The 17955-nt window shown below is 47.8% G+C and overlaps 1 protein-coding gene across 1 annotated transcript; it reads right to left on the bottom strand.

Moving 5' to 3' along the window:
* Positions 1-15141: 15141 nt before the first annotated feature.
* POU3F2 (POU class 3 homeobox 2) lies at positions 15142-16461 on the bottom strand (the record flags this gene model as incomplete). The annotated part of the gene is made up of 1 exon (XM_084227711.1): positions 15142-16461. One exon carries the CDS (start codon positions 16459-16461, stop codon positions 15142-15144), a length of 1320 nt encoding a protein of 439 aa, XP_084083837.1.
* Between the last annotated feature and the right edge of the window lie 1494 nt (positions 16462-17955).

Here is a 17955-nt window from a genome sequence, read left to right on the forward strand (position 1 = left end):
AGTAAATTTCTCCCTGAGTCATTAAAGACTTATAAAAATACTCAAAATGAAAAATGCTCTTTGGGAAGCAAGAATTTCTGAAGTGGCAAATAGTAAGAGACACAATAACTTATAGGCATGCACATCTATTAGTCTATTTTGTTTGGCTTATAATCACAACTAAACTGATAATATATAAAATACATAACTTTTGCTCTTATTGAAAAAGGCAAGGACATAATCATTACCAGCCATTCTGCCTTTTCCTCTGTTCTGCAGTTTCAATTTATTTATTTTAAATTTTTTATTTAATTTTTAGAGGTTTCAATTTTTTTAAGCATAGCTGGTTGGAAAGAGTCTTACAGGCCTTTGAACCAAAATATTGCATTATGTAAGTCTGAAAAGTATAGTTGTATATGAAGATACCTGTCTTTGCATTTCAGATACTTAACTTTTCTCCATGGTATGTGGCTTATTTGAAAGTTTTATATCATATGTGTGTCATTTAAAAACACTAAAGACCCTTAAAATAAAAGTATATATGTGTGAAAATATAAAGAAATTCATGGTTGGTAAATACTAAATTCAGGATGCTGGTTACTTCTGGTGCAGAAGAGAAAAGGTCAGCAAGGAATTATAACTGAGGTGGGGAACATTACACATTGGCAATATTTTCTTTTTTTAAATGATGTAATAAGTCTGTAGATTTTTGTTATGTTTTTCTTTAGATCTTTCTACATAAAATATTTAAGAAATGTAAAGATAATTTTATTCTGTATGTTTATAATTTGATTAAGATATCATTCAAACCTATGGTGCCTGGAGATTTTTTCAGAAATAATTTTTTGTTGGCTTCCAAAATGTCATCTCCTTATACAGATAATTCTGTAAATTCAATCCCTATGAAATAACATTTCATTTTCCCCTTTTCTTTTCAAATTAATTGTGGTAATGGGAAGCAGGGAGCATCCAGTAACTCCTCCCTGCTCCTACACTATACACAAACATCTTGTAACTCAGAGTCAACAGTCTTTTCAGTCCACTTAGAGACACCTGAGGCATTTTTATATGGTCTATTTTGTAAAATGTGTCAGGGAGTAGAGTGGGAGTAATGAATCTATATCTGAAAAAAATTCTTGCAAAAGGACTCCAGAAAACTCTAAATCCATTAACAAATTAGGGCTAAAATCTGACAAATGCTACAGCAAATAATTTCTCATTTTCTCCCAGGATCCTAAAAGTATTAATTTCTAACAGACATCTTCAGGTGAAAAGTTATTGTTCTGTATACAATTTAGGGAGCTTCCAAGAAAAACAAGTTCCTCTGGTTAGCTTGATTTTCAATAGGAAGTGGAAAATACAACCAATGTAAGTTGACTGTCTCTGACATACAAAAGAGAAGGAGAAATGGTATGGACATCAGGTCATGCTTTGTCTTTAAAACCAGACCATCTCACTTATTTTATGCTATATTCAAGAGAATATTGACATATTTGTATTCCACTGACTTCTATTCAAATTGTCTTCCTTTATTCCTAACTCAAAGTAATACAGTATATAATTTCCAAGGAAATCTTAGGAACGTGTTTTTCCTATTACTGGGTAGTATTATATAAACAAAAATGTTATGCCCCAATCTAATTCCCTCATAGTTTTAGTAGACCTGACACGTTAAAGGGGTGTTCATAAATGTCCACGTTTCTTTTTTAAAGATGCCTTTCTTTAACTCCCTTAAAATCAATAAATATTTGAATGAAAATATATGGTACAAGACACATTAAAAAAAAAAAAAAAGACATGTTGTGACTCCATGGGAAGGCCTTTCTGGAAAGTTGTAGTCTGCCTGACTGCCATCCTTCTGTAAAGGTTTCTCGGCACCATGGACAGCGCCTAATACCTATGAAAAATGTGTAGCCTCCGATTTAAGTTCATTTTCTCTTCCTTTAAATTATGTCGGGCTCAATTATAAAACACGACTTAGGAACAGGTCTAACATATAGTTGGTGTTGAATGAAAATCTCCTAAACTGAAATTAAGATAATTTTATTAGGCTCAGTCTTATAGGTAAGTTCTGTAAATAAATAAACGTTGCTGAAAAACTTGCCATCCTGCCGTGTGTGTGTGTGTGTGTGTGTGTGTTTGAGAGAGAAAGACTAGTGAAACTAGTATATTTGAAACTAATCACAGCTTCTACAATTCTCCTTTGTTACCATTTCTCTATCCTTATAAATTCATCTGATTCCCTAAGAATGTAATCATGCTTCACCTGTCTTAATCTCTGCTTTTATAATGGCAGCACTGTCTGCCTCTCTTTCTCAGACTTGCTTGGCTACTTGGAGTCAGGGCTATTCCAGCAGCCTCCTATCTAACCTCCCTGGTTTTCATCACACCTCCCCCTCCAACCTATGTATGGATGAACTGCACTTCTCCTTCTTGAAGCATTATTTTCAGGGGATCACTTCTCTACAATGGCTCTTAATTGCCTTTTGAATCCAATTAAAACTTCTTCAAGACCCTTTACCAATTAGCTCCATAGGCAGTCTCCCGCTTCTCATGCCCGGCACTGGCTCCTGTTCTCTGGTCCAGAGGGCCAAACCTGTTCACCCTTTGCCTTTTTCTGCTTCCCTGCCTCACATTGTGCTAGTTGCTGCCTATTAGCTGGACCATTCACTTCTTTCTGCTTAGGCACTCCCCCCCTCTCTCATGACACTTTCAACTTTGATTATTCAACCTTGGGCCTGGCCTTTTGGACATGGTGAATGCTCATATACCTATATAGCAATGCCTTCCTGCAGAGATCAGTGCAACTACCTCTTGATTCAGGGGCTCCACGGGGTTTGGCAGACGTTTTGCTGTTCTTGGGCTAGTGGTTTGGTTTTTTCTATAACCAGGTGAAAGTCCATCTAGCGTGAGATCCTCGGCTCAAGTTGGATAGTGCAGGCTCAGAGAACATTCTGGAACCATCCTATTTCCCTTTCCAGCCCACTCGCAAGGCGTGCGCGGCCCTCCCAGTCTTGTGCAGCCTCTGCGGCCCCTCTCCCTCTTCCCCCGCGTGTAGGGACAGGGGCAGCCTCAGGGGTCTCCAGGCATTCTGAAAGAAACCATTGAGCTGAGAGTAATCGAGAGCAGACTGGGACCGCTAGGGGAGCAGGATGTAGGCCAGAGGCCATTTCTAGGCTGATCCACCTTGCAGTCAGCACGAGGAGGCTTTGCCGGGTTTGGGGGTGCCAAGAGGCTGGGTCCGGGTTGTTCTGCTCCGTGTGGTGGCTCCACCCCCAACCGCTTCTAGCTGCCCCGAGAGACTCCTGGAGAGACAAACAGTTGATAAAACTTGGCCCCTGAAGAGACCTGGCCGGGCACCTCGCGTTATCGACCATCAGAAGATGGTGAACTGCCCAGAGTGGGCTGCGGGGAGCGGGTGGAGAGGCTCCTTCCTCCACTTGCGCTTACGTGCCCAGAGCCCGCGATGTCTTCAAGAGTGGCGCATGGACCAGGGCGCGGACTCGGCCTCCCCTGTACGCGCCCAGCACCCGCAACCCGGCTGCTCCATGGTGGAGGTTCACCACAACCTTCCCTCCACCCCTGCTGTCCCCCCGGCTGGGCGCCCCAACCAGCCTCCCAGTGCAAGCAAAGAGAGAGATTGGCCCCGACCTTTCCTCTGCCAAAAAGGCGGAGCCACCCGAGAAATGTCGAATGGGACCTTCCAAGTGGTGGAAGGACACCCTGAATGAGATGGGACACCCTGAATAGCGGAGGGCACCCCAGCAAGGGGCACCTATTTCCACCACAGCGCCCCTCCCGGCAACTCCGGGTGCCGCGAAGCGCTGCGTTTATTTCCCACGCCAGCGGCTGGATGTGGCCTTGTCTGCGGGAGCTTTCCTTAGGCGGGAGGCCTGCATCTGCATGGATTCCTGGTGAGCTTCTGGTGCTTAGTGCTGTTGCTGCTGCCGCTTTATGTGTGTGTGGTTGGTTTTAAGAGTATGACCCCAGAATCCCCTTCCTCGCTAATGCTGGCTGCTATAAACGACACCCAGAGAAGGACGCAATAAATGTCAAGAGGTTGCAAGATGTTAAAGAAATGGAGTGGTTCACAGCGTGGTGCGGGCGGGCTGGTGGTAGCCCTGGCATCACAACGGAGCTACAATCGTTGCAACCACTGGTGTGTGGCGCCGGTGACCCTCATGATGATTTTTGCGACAAGTCAGAGCCTGAACATCCTACGTATAAAAATTCTCCGTGCAGTGGCAGTCCCGATTTAAAGCTAGTCAGAATCAGTGGTGCCTTTCCTGGATAATGTAATTGAGATGATTGCCCCTGCATTTTTCTTCCCCCCACATTGATAGACATAAAGCTGCATCATTATTTTTAAGTTAAAAACATTACTTGCTGGACAGTCACAGCAGAGGCCTCCACTGGAGTTGGCAACAACAGCACTTCATATTGGACTTGCACTTGATATGCTTTCATGTACATGATTTCATTTGAGCTTTACAAATCCTGTTGGGAAGAAGAAGTGACAGTATCCACATTCCGCACATGAAGTAGCTGGGCTTTGGAAGTGCCACTGGCTTCTTCCTCCTTGTCATATTATTAGGATGTTAAAGGCAGAGGGAAAAAAAAATCACCATTCGTGTTGAATGCAACCTATTGGTATAGGAGAAAGATTTACTGGGCTTGGGAGAAGTCAGTTCAGCTCACTGATATCTTTGGTAGGTGTTTTAGGGGGGCGTTTTCCCCATTCTGGAAAGTTCTTTTGTGGGTAGGTCTCTGTTCAAACGACAGCTAGAAACTCACTTGTGAACCCCAAAACTGAACAAGTCTACTATATAAAAAAGAAGTCACAGGAAACAACTGAGCTTGATTAATATAGCAAACACCGGGCTCCCTTTTTACTGATGAAGATTCCTTCACGAATAACCGGTGTTTCTAAACTGGTATTCTGGTCTCGATGACCCTGAAAGCCGGGGCTTCACTGAGAGATTGCAGTCTTGTCTACCAGAGCAAACAGGTAGGATTTAAGGGCTGGTTTTTTCTTCTTACTTTAGGTAACATTTTTTGGTTCTAGAACCTATGGTCTTTCCAGAGTAAGCTTTCAAATCCCTACCCAGGAACTACCTAGAACTGGATGTTTAGAGAGCTTTGTATGAATCATATGGCTCGAATCGCCTGCATAAATATTTGGCTCAGAGGCCTGGAGGGAGAGAATGCAGAGCGAGAAACGAGAGGTAGAGGAGGGGCGCGGAAAATGGGATCTGCAACAAAACATCTGAATAGATTAGGCTGTAAAATCAAGAGTAATTCCGATTCTCTGCCACTGTGGGGCGCCAAAGTTCTACTCGGCTAAAGCCTGCGGCCGTCTTGGGCGCTAGAATTGAAGTCCTGGAGAACAGATGCACCGGGGGAAGAGAGGGGGGTGGCAGGAGGGAAGGGAAAGGAATGGAGGGGTGGGGCTGGGGTGTCCTTTATTATCCAGTTAAAATCGCCAGGGAGACTTTGTTACATAACAAGTCCGTGAGCGGAGAAGAAGACTTTGTTAGAAGGACAGGAGGGTGTGGGTGAGGGGAGGGGGGCAGGGCAGGTCTTAGAAAAGAAGAAAATCTCGGACCACTGATCTGACCCGGGAGCATAAATGCTCCTCTTCGCTTCAGAAATTCTTGGGCTTCTTTTCAAACTGGGGCCACGACCTCTTTTTAAGGGGACTGGGAGAAGAGGGAGAGATTTGGAGAAAATAGGCTCCCCCTCCCACACACACCAGCCAACTCTCACCCCCACCTTCACCCCCAGCCACCCCCCCCCTTACCCCATTTGGGGGCTGCAGCTTCCAGGAAGCCGCTTCTTCCTCCTCCCCGGCGCCTCGGGGTGGCCCAACTCTCTCAGCAGCCCCTTAGGAGTCTTCAGGGATAAAGGGTGGCCTCCCCCAACCTGCCGGCGCCCTGGATGCTCAGCCGTCGGCTGCCAGGGAGGTGCTGATTTCAGGCCCGCGCGGCTTTGGCGGCGGGCGCCGAGGGGCGCAGGGCGGGGGCCGCCGGGGCGGGGTGGGGGCGCGCGGTGGCCAGCGGCGGCCGAGCCCCGGGAAGGCTGAACGCGCCGGCCCCGCCAGGGCTTATTACATCCCAGCCGCCGGCAAAGGTTAGGAGCGCGCATTTTGAGACGGGATAATCCGAGTTTAAATATTAACAGTAAAAGCAGAACCGGTGGAATATTTACCTAGAAACTGAGCAGATCTCCTCTTGCCAGGGGAGAGGAGCGCCGAGGAGGCCCGGCTCCCAGGCCTGTGGCTCTGGCGCTGAGTGTCCACCTGGCCTCACCGGAGCCAGCAGAGACTCACCTCTCGAGCTTCCTCGAGTTGTGGTTAATCGGGGAGGCCTCGAGTCCCCTCTCTTTCCCCGTCGATCGGAGGCTGTGGGACTCGGTCCAAATCTTCTGCTTTGTCATATTCTCCTTTTTAAGGGCCTCCCGGACCAACACAAAAGGTGGCGGAAAGTACGTTGGATCAATAGCAAAGATTGTTATTTAGATAACGAATTAATCTCCCTGTTATAATACTTTTTATAGTGAACTTTGCACCCCTTCCATAAGAAAAAGGAATTTAAAGAGAAAAAGTCTCAAACAGGATTAAGGTTTTAATTACAATTCCCTATCGAAATAGTATGTTTGATGAGCTGATCTTATCAATTAATAGTAACATTAAAGCTCAAGAAACAGATTCACGGAAAATATGCTTAAGGGCGTCTTTTAAAAGTAATCGCACCCAGGGAACCAGCGGGGCAGCAGGCCAGCGATGCGGCAGGTTTGGGATCAGCGTCAGCTCGGACTAGGCCAGTGCGGGGCGCGCATCTGGGACTCGGGGTGGGCGCGGGCGGGTGGGAGGGAAATAATAAATAAAAGATGCCTCTTCCAAGCCGAGGCCCACATCAAAGTTGGGGTCCCACAAGGGCCGTGCAGTTCACTGCGTTTGGGTCAGCGTTATATTCCAGGGGCACATAAAGTAATTTGAACATGCACCAACAGTTTTCCATAAAATACGAGTTAAAAGAAGTAATAGAACTAATCACTGTCTCCTCAAATCAAGTAGAAAACATTTCAATGCACTAATTAGAGTAATTAGAATAATAAGCCTCTGCCTATATGTGGTAAGACAATGTGTACAAACAACTTTATTTAATGTATACTGGTAATCAGCGATGCGTGCCTGCTTGAATGCTTAGCGCAATAAAACTACCCTCCGTCCGCCCAAACAATCAAATACAAATTAGTTTAATGATTGTGCCTGCTGAATGTCTTAGAAATCCACAGGCAGAGGCGAGTAAATAGAAGCATCCTTGTTTGCGTGCGTCCCTGCCCGGGCTGGCCACGAGGCCCAGAGAGTGGCCGCGGGCGGCCGCGGCGGGAGCGAGCAGGAGGCCCTGGCGCGCGGGGCGGAGGCCGGGCCTGGCGCCAGCACAACCTACGCCCCGCCAGAGCCCCCGCTTCTGCCCCTGGCCGCCTTCCCGCCCCTCTTCAGCTAGCCTCCCGCCTCCCCGGCCGCGCGGCGTCCCCCAGGCCCCAGAGCCTCAGACCCCCGCCGGGACTTAACTCCTCCGGAGGCGAAAGCCGAGTTTTAACTCGCAGCGCCCGCCCGTCTAAGAGGGTTTGGAGAACTGAGTGATTGCCTTCCACCACGCGACTCCTCCCACGGCCCCGGAGAGCCCAGAGGAGTGCTCGCCGAGTTGCAAGAGCCCTGACCGGGGAGAACCCCTGGCTTGGGTCTTGGGGCTGGGCTCTTCCCTGCTGGCTGCCCTCAGCTCTGACTTGGGACCACAGGGTGCCCGGGGGGCTCCCAAGTTCCCTTCGCTGGGAAACTGACTTTCTTCCTGTGTAGACCTAAGAGCCATGCTAGGCCCAGTAGGGAGTGGTCGGTTTTCCAGTTTAGAGGTTCCTTTTCCTGCACGCTTCATTGCTGGGGAGCTGGTTCCTCTCCGCACGCGGCGGGAGGGAGTGAAGGTCGGCAACAGACAGAAGTTTGTCGGGTGAGGGCTGAGAGGAACAAGCTTCGGAACTTTGCTTACCAGCTCTCGGCGCCCTCCAACCACTCCCCCCACTCCAAAAAACAAAAACAAAACAAAACAAAAAACCCCACTTGGAGAAAGGTCACATTCATCTACTTCACTGCAACTGTTCCTTTTTTCTTCTCTAGTTTTTCTGCAGTTGCCTCCTCTACCCTCTTCTCTTGAGGCACCTTCTCCCACCATTGCCTCTCTCAGGCAGAAGGCAGTGCTCTGGGCCCAACTTTGCAGAATCAAGCGTAAAAGCCGCGCAGGCAGAAAGCTAAGACCCTTAACGTGGAGTCTTAACCATCAGTCCCTTCTGCGCCCCATCGCAAGTCGACCCCCGCCACTTGCGCCCCCAAAGAGGCCCGGCCTATATCCAAATTCCCCGGGGGCTTCGGGCCGTATCCCAGGCATCGATCTCCTCCTGATTACGGCCTCTAGCCTCAACCTCCAGAGGGTGAACCCCCCAACTCCCGCCCCCGCCCCCCACCAGGGTCTCCCTGGAGAAGAAAAGTTGTGAATGATCCAAGCTCCAAGCTCGTGCAGCCGGCTCTCCCGTGCGTGGTTCGGCCTTCCGAGCCACGGGAGCGACAGAGAATCTCCTCCGTTCCTTGCCAGCACTCCGGCGCTGCATACAGTGTCCTGGAGCAAAGGCCTGGACGCCTTGGACCTCAGGGGTTGCCCCGGCTGCCCTGACTTCTCTCCCCTCCCTGTGCGGTCAAGCCGGGCAGTCAAGGCTTCGCCTTCAGTGGCGTGGACTCCCCGAGGTGCGGGGCGCACAGCCAGGCTGTGGCGTCCCAGCGCCCCAGCGCCCCAGCTCCGAGCAGATGCCGGCGGGTAGCACGCTCACCTGCCAGGCCCAGGCTCTACGACAACTTGGAAGGAATATTTTGTTAAGGGAGCAAAGAAACAAAAAGTTGTTAATGTCTAATCATTCTCTCCAGAATCAAGCGCAGTGAGACCTAAAAATGGCTCTGACTGAATGATATTTCTTAAAGGAGGCGGGAAAGAACTTTCAATACTTTCCACCAGGATTTGTCTGAACCTGAAAGCCCAGTGATTTACAAGGGCTAATTTGTGTTACAAACTCACAAGAAACTTCCCGCCTCCCCCCCAACCCCCACCGCATGCTCCTGCCAAACTCTGGCTATATTGTGTGTGGGGCGCTTTTTTTTTTTCTTTTTCAACAACAAACCCAGAGGAAACTGTGATAGGAGGAAAAATATATGCCCCAAATCAAAAAGGACGCAAATTCAAATTTACTCCACAGCGAGATTTCCTATCGCCGTCGTTCTGCACACCGAGAGTTAATCGTATACAATTTATAACAATCAAAATCCCCTCCATATTGCTCAGATGGGGTCCTAATGCTCCCCTGTCTTTCTAAAATCAGTGACAAGTGAGTCTTTGTGGGGCATTAATTTCCTTCTTTTTTCTAGATGACAGCTCCCCATTCTGAGAGCAGAGAGCTGTTTGCCGCCAGCTACAGACCACTCCAGAGCCAGGCTCCTCACAAACGAACCGCATATGGAAGTCCCACCGCCCCCCGCCCCAAATCCCAGACAAAGAGCTATAAAAACTCAGAAAGACGTGGAAGGAATAAACTTTAAGATATAGATGCACTTTTACTGGTGTATTAAATAACATTTCAGACATTTTTTTAAAAGAAATACATCTTAATGTTATCAACAACCAGAATTCTAGGAACAATAAGAGAGGCCAGGGTTGTTTTGATGGGATATGATATTGTTTCTAAAACCTCTAACAGCTAAGCCAAACAGAGTTGTTATTAAGGTGAAGGGAAAGAACTACATGATAAAGTTAATTAACTCTTTTTCTCTTAAAAAGAGGGAGGGAACAAATTTCCTAACTTCTCACCAAATACCAGAACAATGTGAAAATATTCTGTTTCTCTAGCTCCATAACCAAGCAAAATCTCAAAGAAAACTAACCAGCTGTTTTCTGGTGCTCCTTTACCCACTCTAGACAAGGGGTCGTGGAAATAACTCTCACCCAAGTTCTATGACCATGGGCAAGTTTATTCCATGATTTGGAAAGCTCCTCCTGCTACTTTCAGATTATTTTCCATCCTGAACCAAGTAGTGGGGATGGGTATGAGGAGCTCTTCTACCACCATCTGCCCTGTTAGGAGATTATGCATCATTGAAAAAGTAAACTTTCCTGAATAGGGCAAATGTTTGTATAAAATTTATCTGTACATCCCGTTTACTCATATTGTCAAGATTCATATATAGTATGTCAAGATACATCTTTTTTTTCCTTTCATTTTAAATAAACTTTCTCATTTGCCTCACAAGCAGACCCAAAGAAACACTTTTACCTTTGACCCTCACTTCGCCATCCTTTCTTCATTTTCTGTACAAGTTCTGTTCTTTAAGCTCATTCTTTAACTTGTCTAGTCATTCAATAGAATCTAGAACTTAGTTCTATAAACTGATTGAAAAATCAACAAAGACAAATCACAGAGACCAGTGATAAAAAAGATAATCTCTCTCAGCCAGCAACTCAGCACTAGCCAAGCTGCTTCCAAAGTAAGGCAAATGAAAGCAGCATACAGACACACATGCACAGGTACCATGCCACACGTGCCCTCTCTCCCCCATTGTTGCTGCTGTATCTCTTTACTAGTTGTTATTAGAGAAAAAAAGGAAACACAAAGATGATTGCCTTTACTAAAGCCATTTTGCCAGAAAATTTTGCCAACCACTGTGTAGCTTCCACTAGCAAGAGCAGGAGGGATGGGAAAAGAGAGCTTTTGTTGCTTCCATCTGAACTATAAAGGAGGTAACTTCGTGGAACCGAGGATATTAAGAAGTGCAAAACATAATATTGGTGGCCATTCTCTCCATCTGACCTTCACATAATTCTCCCACATGATCATATCTTCTTCCTCTTGCACACAAAAAAAAAAAAAGTAAAAACTGATCTATTTTGAGGAAACACAGGAGATCTTTTCCAGATGGGCCTGTTCTGCATTATTGTCTTTAGGGTAAAGAAAGGACTTGTCATTGGAACTAGCCAACATTTTGGGGATGACTGCCCCCCACAGATTTCTTCCAGTGGCAGTAATGGACTTTTCCCACCTTAGCCTGGTAGACATTACCCAAACCGGCATTGAAGCTGCCTGAGTAGTTTTAGAATCTGAAAAGCAAGCATGGGTCAAAACCATGGTGTGTCCGTTTAACATGTGATGGTTTCCAGTCAGTAGCCCCTGTGGCTAAGAACAAAAAACTCCTTCTCAAGGTCCACTAAAATGCCCTGCAGAGGGCAGATGCTGCTTGTTTTCTGCCTACAATGGAGAAGGATATTGACCCAGAACTCAAATCTATAGCCAGCTTAAACATTTTACCCATCAGCATGTCTGCGGTCACAAAACACTTCTTCTTTCTGTCACTACTCGTTCAGACTATTGATAAGATCATTTGGCTGAATCTGTTTGGGACCTGTGTAATATTGACTAGGAGTTAGAAAAGATGATCAGATGTAATAAGCCCAGAAACTACCTTTCCAAGTGGACATTTATATTTAAACAAATGTTCCAAGGAGTACTTTAAATCCATCACAAACTTGTAAAGTAACCCAAGACTGCTTGAATTTCTCACCAGCCTTTAAACAGATTTTGGTAAGTGTAATGTTCCAGCTAGGACTACTGGAAACAATCTGGTTTTAGTATCATGGTTTTGAGTCTCTTCCCGTACATTCTTTTCTTTTTAATTGTTTCAGATCCTGTTTGCTTGCTTGTTGAGAAACAGACACTACTGTATAAACCATTACAAACTCCATTTTTTTCTGTCAACCTAATAGGAATAATATATAGGACCTACCTCTAATTACTTGGTAAACACATATTGTTTGTCTGACACATAACATGTCTGACATATTGCATATCGTCAGAATTACTCTTTGTTGAAAAATATTTAATTATTAAAAAGAATAACCCCTTAACTAATTTTTTTTTCCCTCTAGCTCTCAAACTATGTGAGGGCATGTGAGTAAAGATTAAAGTCTATCTCGTTCCATTGATGTTTTCCCAAAAAGTACAATTGCATAAGATAAAGCTAACCTGGAAAGAAGATGCAGGGATAGCTGTGTATATTTAAAAGAAACAAATATCTCTTTGTGGGACCACAGAATGGCAAACAAATAGAAGCTCAAACCCAATGACCATTTCAATTTAATGCTACAGATGTAGTGACTGAAAGGTTTGGAACTGATAGTTTTTGCACAGAAAAGTAAATCAGAACAGTAGTTTCCCTTTTAAGAAGCCTCTGAAAGTTATAAACATGAAACCTGGCAGTATATGCATAAAATTTATTCCAAAACTTTATGAAGTATAAAGGAAGGGAAGTGTTTTACACACAACTCAACTCAATCTGTATAAGGTCTAGGATTCTCCCCCCTTAAAACTTGGCACTATCTTTAAAAATAAAATAAAGATTTTTCAATAATTAGAACAAACTATGAAGGTATTGTGCATTTCTGTTTTATGTAGATAATAAAATATTACTTTAACATAAATATATAAGGATCTCTGCGTTTTTATTTTCCCCACAAGCACAACCAAATGTACCAAAACAAAGTATTTTTAAAGAGACTGAACAAAAAAAATTACATCCCATATAGTTTTTGCTCACCTACTCATTTAAAGCTACAGAAAAACAGTTTCCAGAACCTTTTTGCTTTAAAAGAAATAAATATACATTGAGGCAGGCCACTTAAAAATGATATGAAAATATTTCCCTGGGTAGCATTAAAAAAAAAAGAAAAATAGACAAAGAAACATTTAAACTATTTCTGCATTTCAAAAGACAGATATTAAACATATATACATAGTGGTAAGGTTCAGTGGTAACTTTCATCTTAGTAAACCTATAGGAGAGTTAGAGGAGCTAGAGACATCCCCTGAACTTCAGCTTCTGACCTTGCCCACTTGGTAATAAGAATCTGAAAAATCATTTCCTCCCTTTACCATTGGCTATTTGCCCTGCCCTGGACTGCTTCACTAAAGGTCAGTCCTCACACCTCAGGAACAAGCAGCATGATGCACCCCGAAGCAGCTCCATGCCCATCTCCTTGTGACATTCGTTGGGGGAAATGAAATACAGGCAAATAAATATGCCCATGATAAGTCATTTATCTTGCAAAACATTGAAAATGAAACAATTACAGGTGTTTGAAAAGACAGCAGAAAGCATATTTCCTAAAACCTTAACTACTTGAGTGCAATGCTAATCTGAAGCCGAACCATGATTTTCTGGTAGTGAGAATTTAATTTTTTAAATGAAATCTGTCTAGTACCTAACCAGAAAAAAAAAAAAGTCTCAAACTTCTAATATTAATAAAAAGTGTTTTCCCTTTTAGCGCCCTTTTGTGCTGACTATTTTCTTAATATTTTCACTGATCACAGTTTAATGGTATTTATTTTCAATACAGTTACAAGTTTTTTGCACCTACACTTTCCAGTGGAGTCTTTTGTTATGGGAGTTAACCATTTTCCATCAAGATAAAATAAAAGAAATGCACTTCAAACTATTAACAACTGGAGAAAAAGAAGAATTGAAAAATAGCAATTTGTTTTTTCCCATTTGGCTTTTTTAGTGAAAGAGGGGAGAAAAGCTGTCCAAGTCAAAAAGGATTTTTTCTTGTAATAACTTACAGGAGAGAAGGGGGTGCAGGACCTTGAATATGATTTGATAAACAAATGAGCTAGTGAAGACAAAATCAGTCTATCAGTGATGATATTCTCTGTATGCATGTGGGTATTTGTGTACTAAGAAACACAGTCTATGCATACACCATTAAGTTCCCAGGTTATTTTCTTTACGCTAAAAAAAAAAAAAAGTACTAGTGGAACAAAGTTTAACTGATGCTATCAGCACAAATAATTTCTCATAATTAAGTTATTAAAACTGAAGGCAGAGAACTATACAGGGGGTGTCTGAAGACATATATTTCCCCAGTTCTCTTCAAAGTGCCACTTTCTGTTGGACAACTCTGGAAATATATTTAACCTCCACATTTCCTCTGAGCTCTTTCACAATGGGCTGGCCTGATAAAATGAAGCAATCAGTCACTCACTATCGATTTTTCTTTTTCTCCCCTACACGACCTCCCCCCAAAAACACTGCCTGAAAATGAAGTTTACTTTGTGGGTGGTAACAAAAGCCAATGCTTGACTCTCACTTTTGTATTCCAAACTGGATTTTTGCCTTGGATAAAGCGGGTAGCCCATGCATATTCCTGAAAGCAGAGAAATATTTATTTTGTACGAAGCCAATCGTTTTGCTTTGGTAAAAGGAGCAAATAAACGTGAAACCAATGTAAGGGGGAAACAGAAGATCTGGAGGGACCCAAAGTTCACAGACAGTAAGAAGAACAAGGGGCAACACAAGAAGACCAGAGAAGGCAGAGTGGCCAAGGGCCCCTTCAACTCTCTCCAAAGAATGAAACAAAACAGAACCCGGGCATTTCAAAATCCATGGTGGGAAAAAGAAAAAACATGTTCATGAATTTGTCCATGTAAACTTCAATTTTCTTGCAGTGCAAATTTATGTGGTTCAATTTTGCCTACATCAAAGAACGTGTGTGTTTGCCTCTTTCCTGATGGGGATCCATATTAAATAAACACAGCAGCATGTGCCAACTCAGAGCATCCGCACGCTGTGTTTTGTGTTCATCACTGTTTGGTGGATTTTTTTTTCTCTTTTTTGGTAATTTATATAGTTTTGCCAGGTATTAATCTCAGTGCTTGCCATCGATCTTTCTTCTCTCTCTCTCTCTCTCTCTCTCTCTCTCTCTCTCTCTCTCTCTCTCTCTCTCTCTCTCATTCTCTCTCTCACGCACTCCTCACTCTCTCTGGGACACCACTCCACCGCCTGGGTACTAGCCTGAAAAGGTCAAAACACATCATTACACCTGCTACCATTTAAAGGATAGTCCAGTGCCTTAGTTGCTTTCCTTATTTGTTTTTCTTTTTAAGGGACGGGGAAATAATAATTAAAAACAAAAGAACAATCCGAAGTTAGAGAGGGAACAAGGGGACCGGGAAAGGGGGGGCCGTGGACCGAAGGGGAGGGGGAGCCCCGCGCTCTACCCCTCCCCCCGCTCGAGTTCACTGGACGGGCGTCTGCACCCCGTGGTGTGGTGGCGTGTCCCTACTCCCCCCGTACACATCCTCGGCGCCCGGCAGAGTCCCTCCGGGAGGGGTCATCCTTTTCTCTTTCTGTCTCCTGTTACAAAACCAAACTCTCACCACCTCCTTCTCCAGCTGTAAGCTGTCCGCGAGGGAGGTGATCTCCTGGGCCGAGGGCTTGGGGCATTTGAGGAAATGGCTCTCCAGAGCCCCCTTGACGCTCACCTCGATGGAGGTCCGCTTTTTCCTCTTGCGCCCCTGCGCTGCGATCTTGTCTATGCTCGTGGGGCTGCCCGAGGACGAGTCCGCCTCCTCCAACCACTTGTTCAACAAAGGCTTCAGCTTGCACATGTTCTTGAAGCTCAGCTGCAGGGCCTCAAACCTGCAGATGGTGGTCTGCGAGAACACGTTGCCGTACAGGGTGCCCAGCGCCAGCCCCACGTCCGCTTGGGTAAATCCCAGTTTGATCCGCCGCTGCTTGAACTGCTTGGCAAACTGCTCCAGGTCGTCCGAGGTCGGCGTGTCCTCGTCCGAGTGCGGGTCGTGGTGCGCCCCGGGGTGGCCGGGCGGGCCGGGCGGCGGCGGCGGCGGGGCCTGCGGGTGCGGGTGCGGGTGCGGGTGGTGGTCGGCGTGGTGCGGCTCGTCGTGCGCGTCCCGCAGGCCGTGGTGGTGCAGCCCGGCCGGCTGCCCGCCGGCGCCCAGCATGCCGTTCACGGTGAAGCTGGGCTGCGAGTAGAGCAAGCCGCCGTTGGACGCCCCCATGGAGGGCGGGAGGTGCGCCGCGGCCGCCGCGCTGCGCCATGCCCCGGGCCCCGGGTGGTGGTTGGCGGCGTGGTGCACCAGATGCGGCGGCCGCTGCTGCTGCTGCTGCTGCTGCTGTTGCTGCTGCTGCTGCTGCTGCTGCTGGTGCTGCTGCTGCTGCTGCTGCAGGGCCCCCGGCCCGTGCAGCTCGTCGCCGCGGCCGCCCTGCGGCACCACCACCGAGGGCTTGATGTCCGGCTGGCCCAGGGGGCTGGTGGACCACGGGGAGCCGTCCCCGCCGCCCCCACCGCCGCCCCCGCCCCCGCCGGCGCCCGCGCCGCCGCCCCCGCCGGCGCCGTGGGACAGCGCGGTGATCCACTGGTGAGCGTGGCTGAGCGGGTGCCCGTTGCTCTGCAGCGCGCCGTAGTCGCCCTGCACCAGGCTCTGCGCCTCGCGGTAGCCCCCCGCGCCCTGCTGCATGCCGCCGGGCGGCTCGGCGTGCACGATGGAGGCGCTGGAGGTGAGCAGGCTGTAGTGGTTAGACGCTGCGGTCGCCATGACTCTGGGAGCCGGACTGAGCGCTCCGGTTAAAGGAGCCGCGCATTTGACAGTTACTTTTTCGCCGCGGGCTCCTCTCCCCGATCGCTCGCGCTCGCTCGCTCGCCCGGCACGCGGGCCCCCGGCGGGCAGCTCCGACGCCCGCTCCCCGACGCCTGCTGCTGCCGCGGCTCCGGCTCTCGCTGCTGCTGCCGCCGCCGCCCGCTCGCCCGCGCGCCCGCCCGCCCGCCCGCGCTCCCTTTCTCCTGCTCTCCCTCCTGCTTGCTCTCGCTCACTCCCGACTAGCTCGGAGCGCCCCCCTCTCCCAGCTCTCTCCAGCTCTCTCCCGCTCTCTTGGCAGCGCCGGCTCGCGGCGGCACGCGCCTGGGCCCCGCCCTCTCCGCCCCCTCCCATTGGCTCCGCGCCCTTTGATTTACGTGGATACCGCTAGCAACCTCCCAGGCCGGCGCCCCTGATTGGCGCAGAGCGGCCCCCGCGCCCTCCCCCCGCGCTCAGAGTCCTCTCGGCCCGCCCCCTGGCCCCCTCGCCACCCGATTCAGATTCTCTTAGTTATCACCTCCCCTTGCAGCCTGACACCCCCGTCCCTCTCCGCCCCTCTAGGATGCGCCCCGCCCCCCATCTGTCTCCCAAGCCTAGTGGCGGCGCGGGAGGGGTGTGTGTGTGTGTGTGTGTGTGTGTGTGTGTGTATGGGGGGCTGCGGGGGTGCTGCCCCAGAGCTCCTATAGACCACAGATACTTGGAAGACTTGCGGGGGGCGGGGGGATGTTGTCTGTCCACTTTCTCTTTCCAACAGGGCCGAGGCCTGAGGGTGGGGGAGAGAAGAGAAAGGATGAGTTGCAGCAGCAAACCAGGGATTTTTTTTTTCCCCCCCTTTGGGACACACGCACGCACGCACACCAGTGTCTCAAACCTAGAGCGAGAAACAAGACTTGTCCTCCCATTGGAGTCTCCTTCCCACCGCAGTTAGAATTTCAGTGCCACCCAGGGCTTCTTGCTTCTGGGTGTGCGGACACTTTTGTCTTAGCAAAAAAGGTTTTCTTGCCCTCTATCCCAACCGCTAGCGCACGCGCTCTGCCTTTTGGGTTCCAAACCCAGTTATTTTCCAAGCCCTCCGGAGAGGACACCAAGAGAGGTATGTTCAGGCCCCTTAGCAGCCTGTTGGAGACTCAGTTAGGGCGCGGAGTTGCCTGCTCTGACAGCACAGCGGTCTGAACTGAAAACAAAACAAAACTCTAAAAAGTCTGTCTGATCCACACGCTCGGGCGCGCGCATAGTTTTTGGTTTTCAAATCTAGGAACCTGAGCAGGCCGACCTTCACCTTGTTGGAGGTGATTGGAGCGCTGGTGAGGTGTGCTGGGCCTCCGGGTGTCGTGAAGGCAAGAAAGGCTGCTCCTAGCAGCGGAGCCGCCGGGACTGCCTGCGCGCTTCCTTATGCCTCGGACGCTTTGATGCAACTTTTCCGTTAGCTGCTTCCAATAGGAGAAAGAGTGTGTG

This window comes from Talpa europaea (assembly GCF_964194135.1).
Source record: "Talpa europaea genome assembly, chromosome: 2".
NCBI classification, from domain to species: Eukaryota; Metazoa; Chordata; class Mammalia; order Eulipotyphla; family Talpidae; genus Talpa; species Talpa europaea.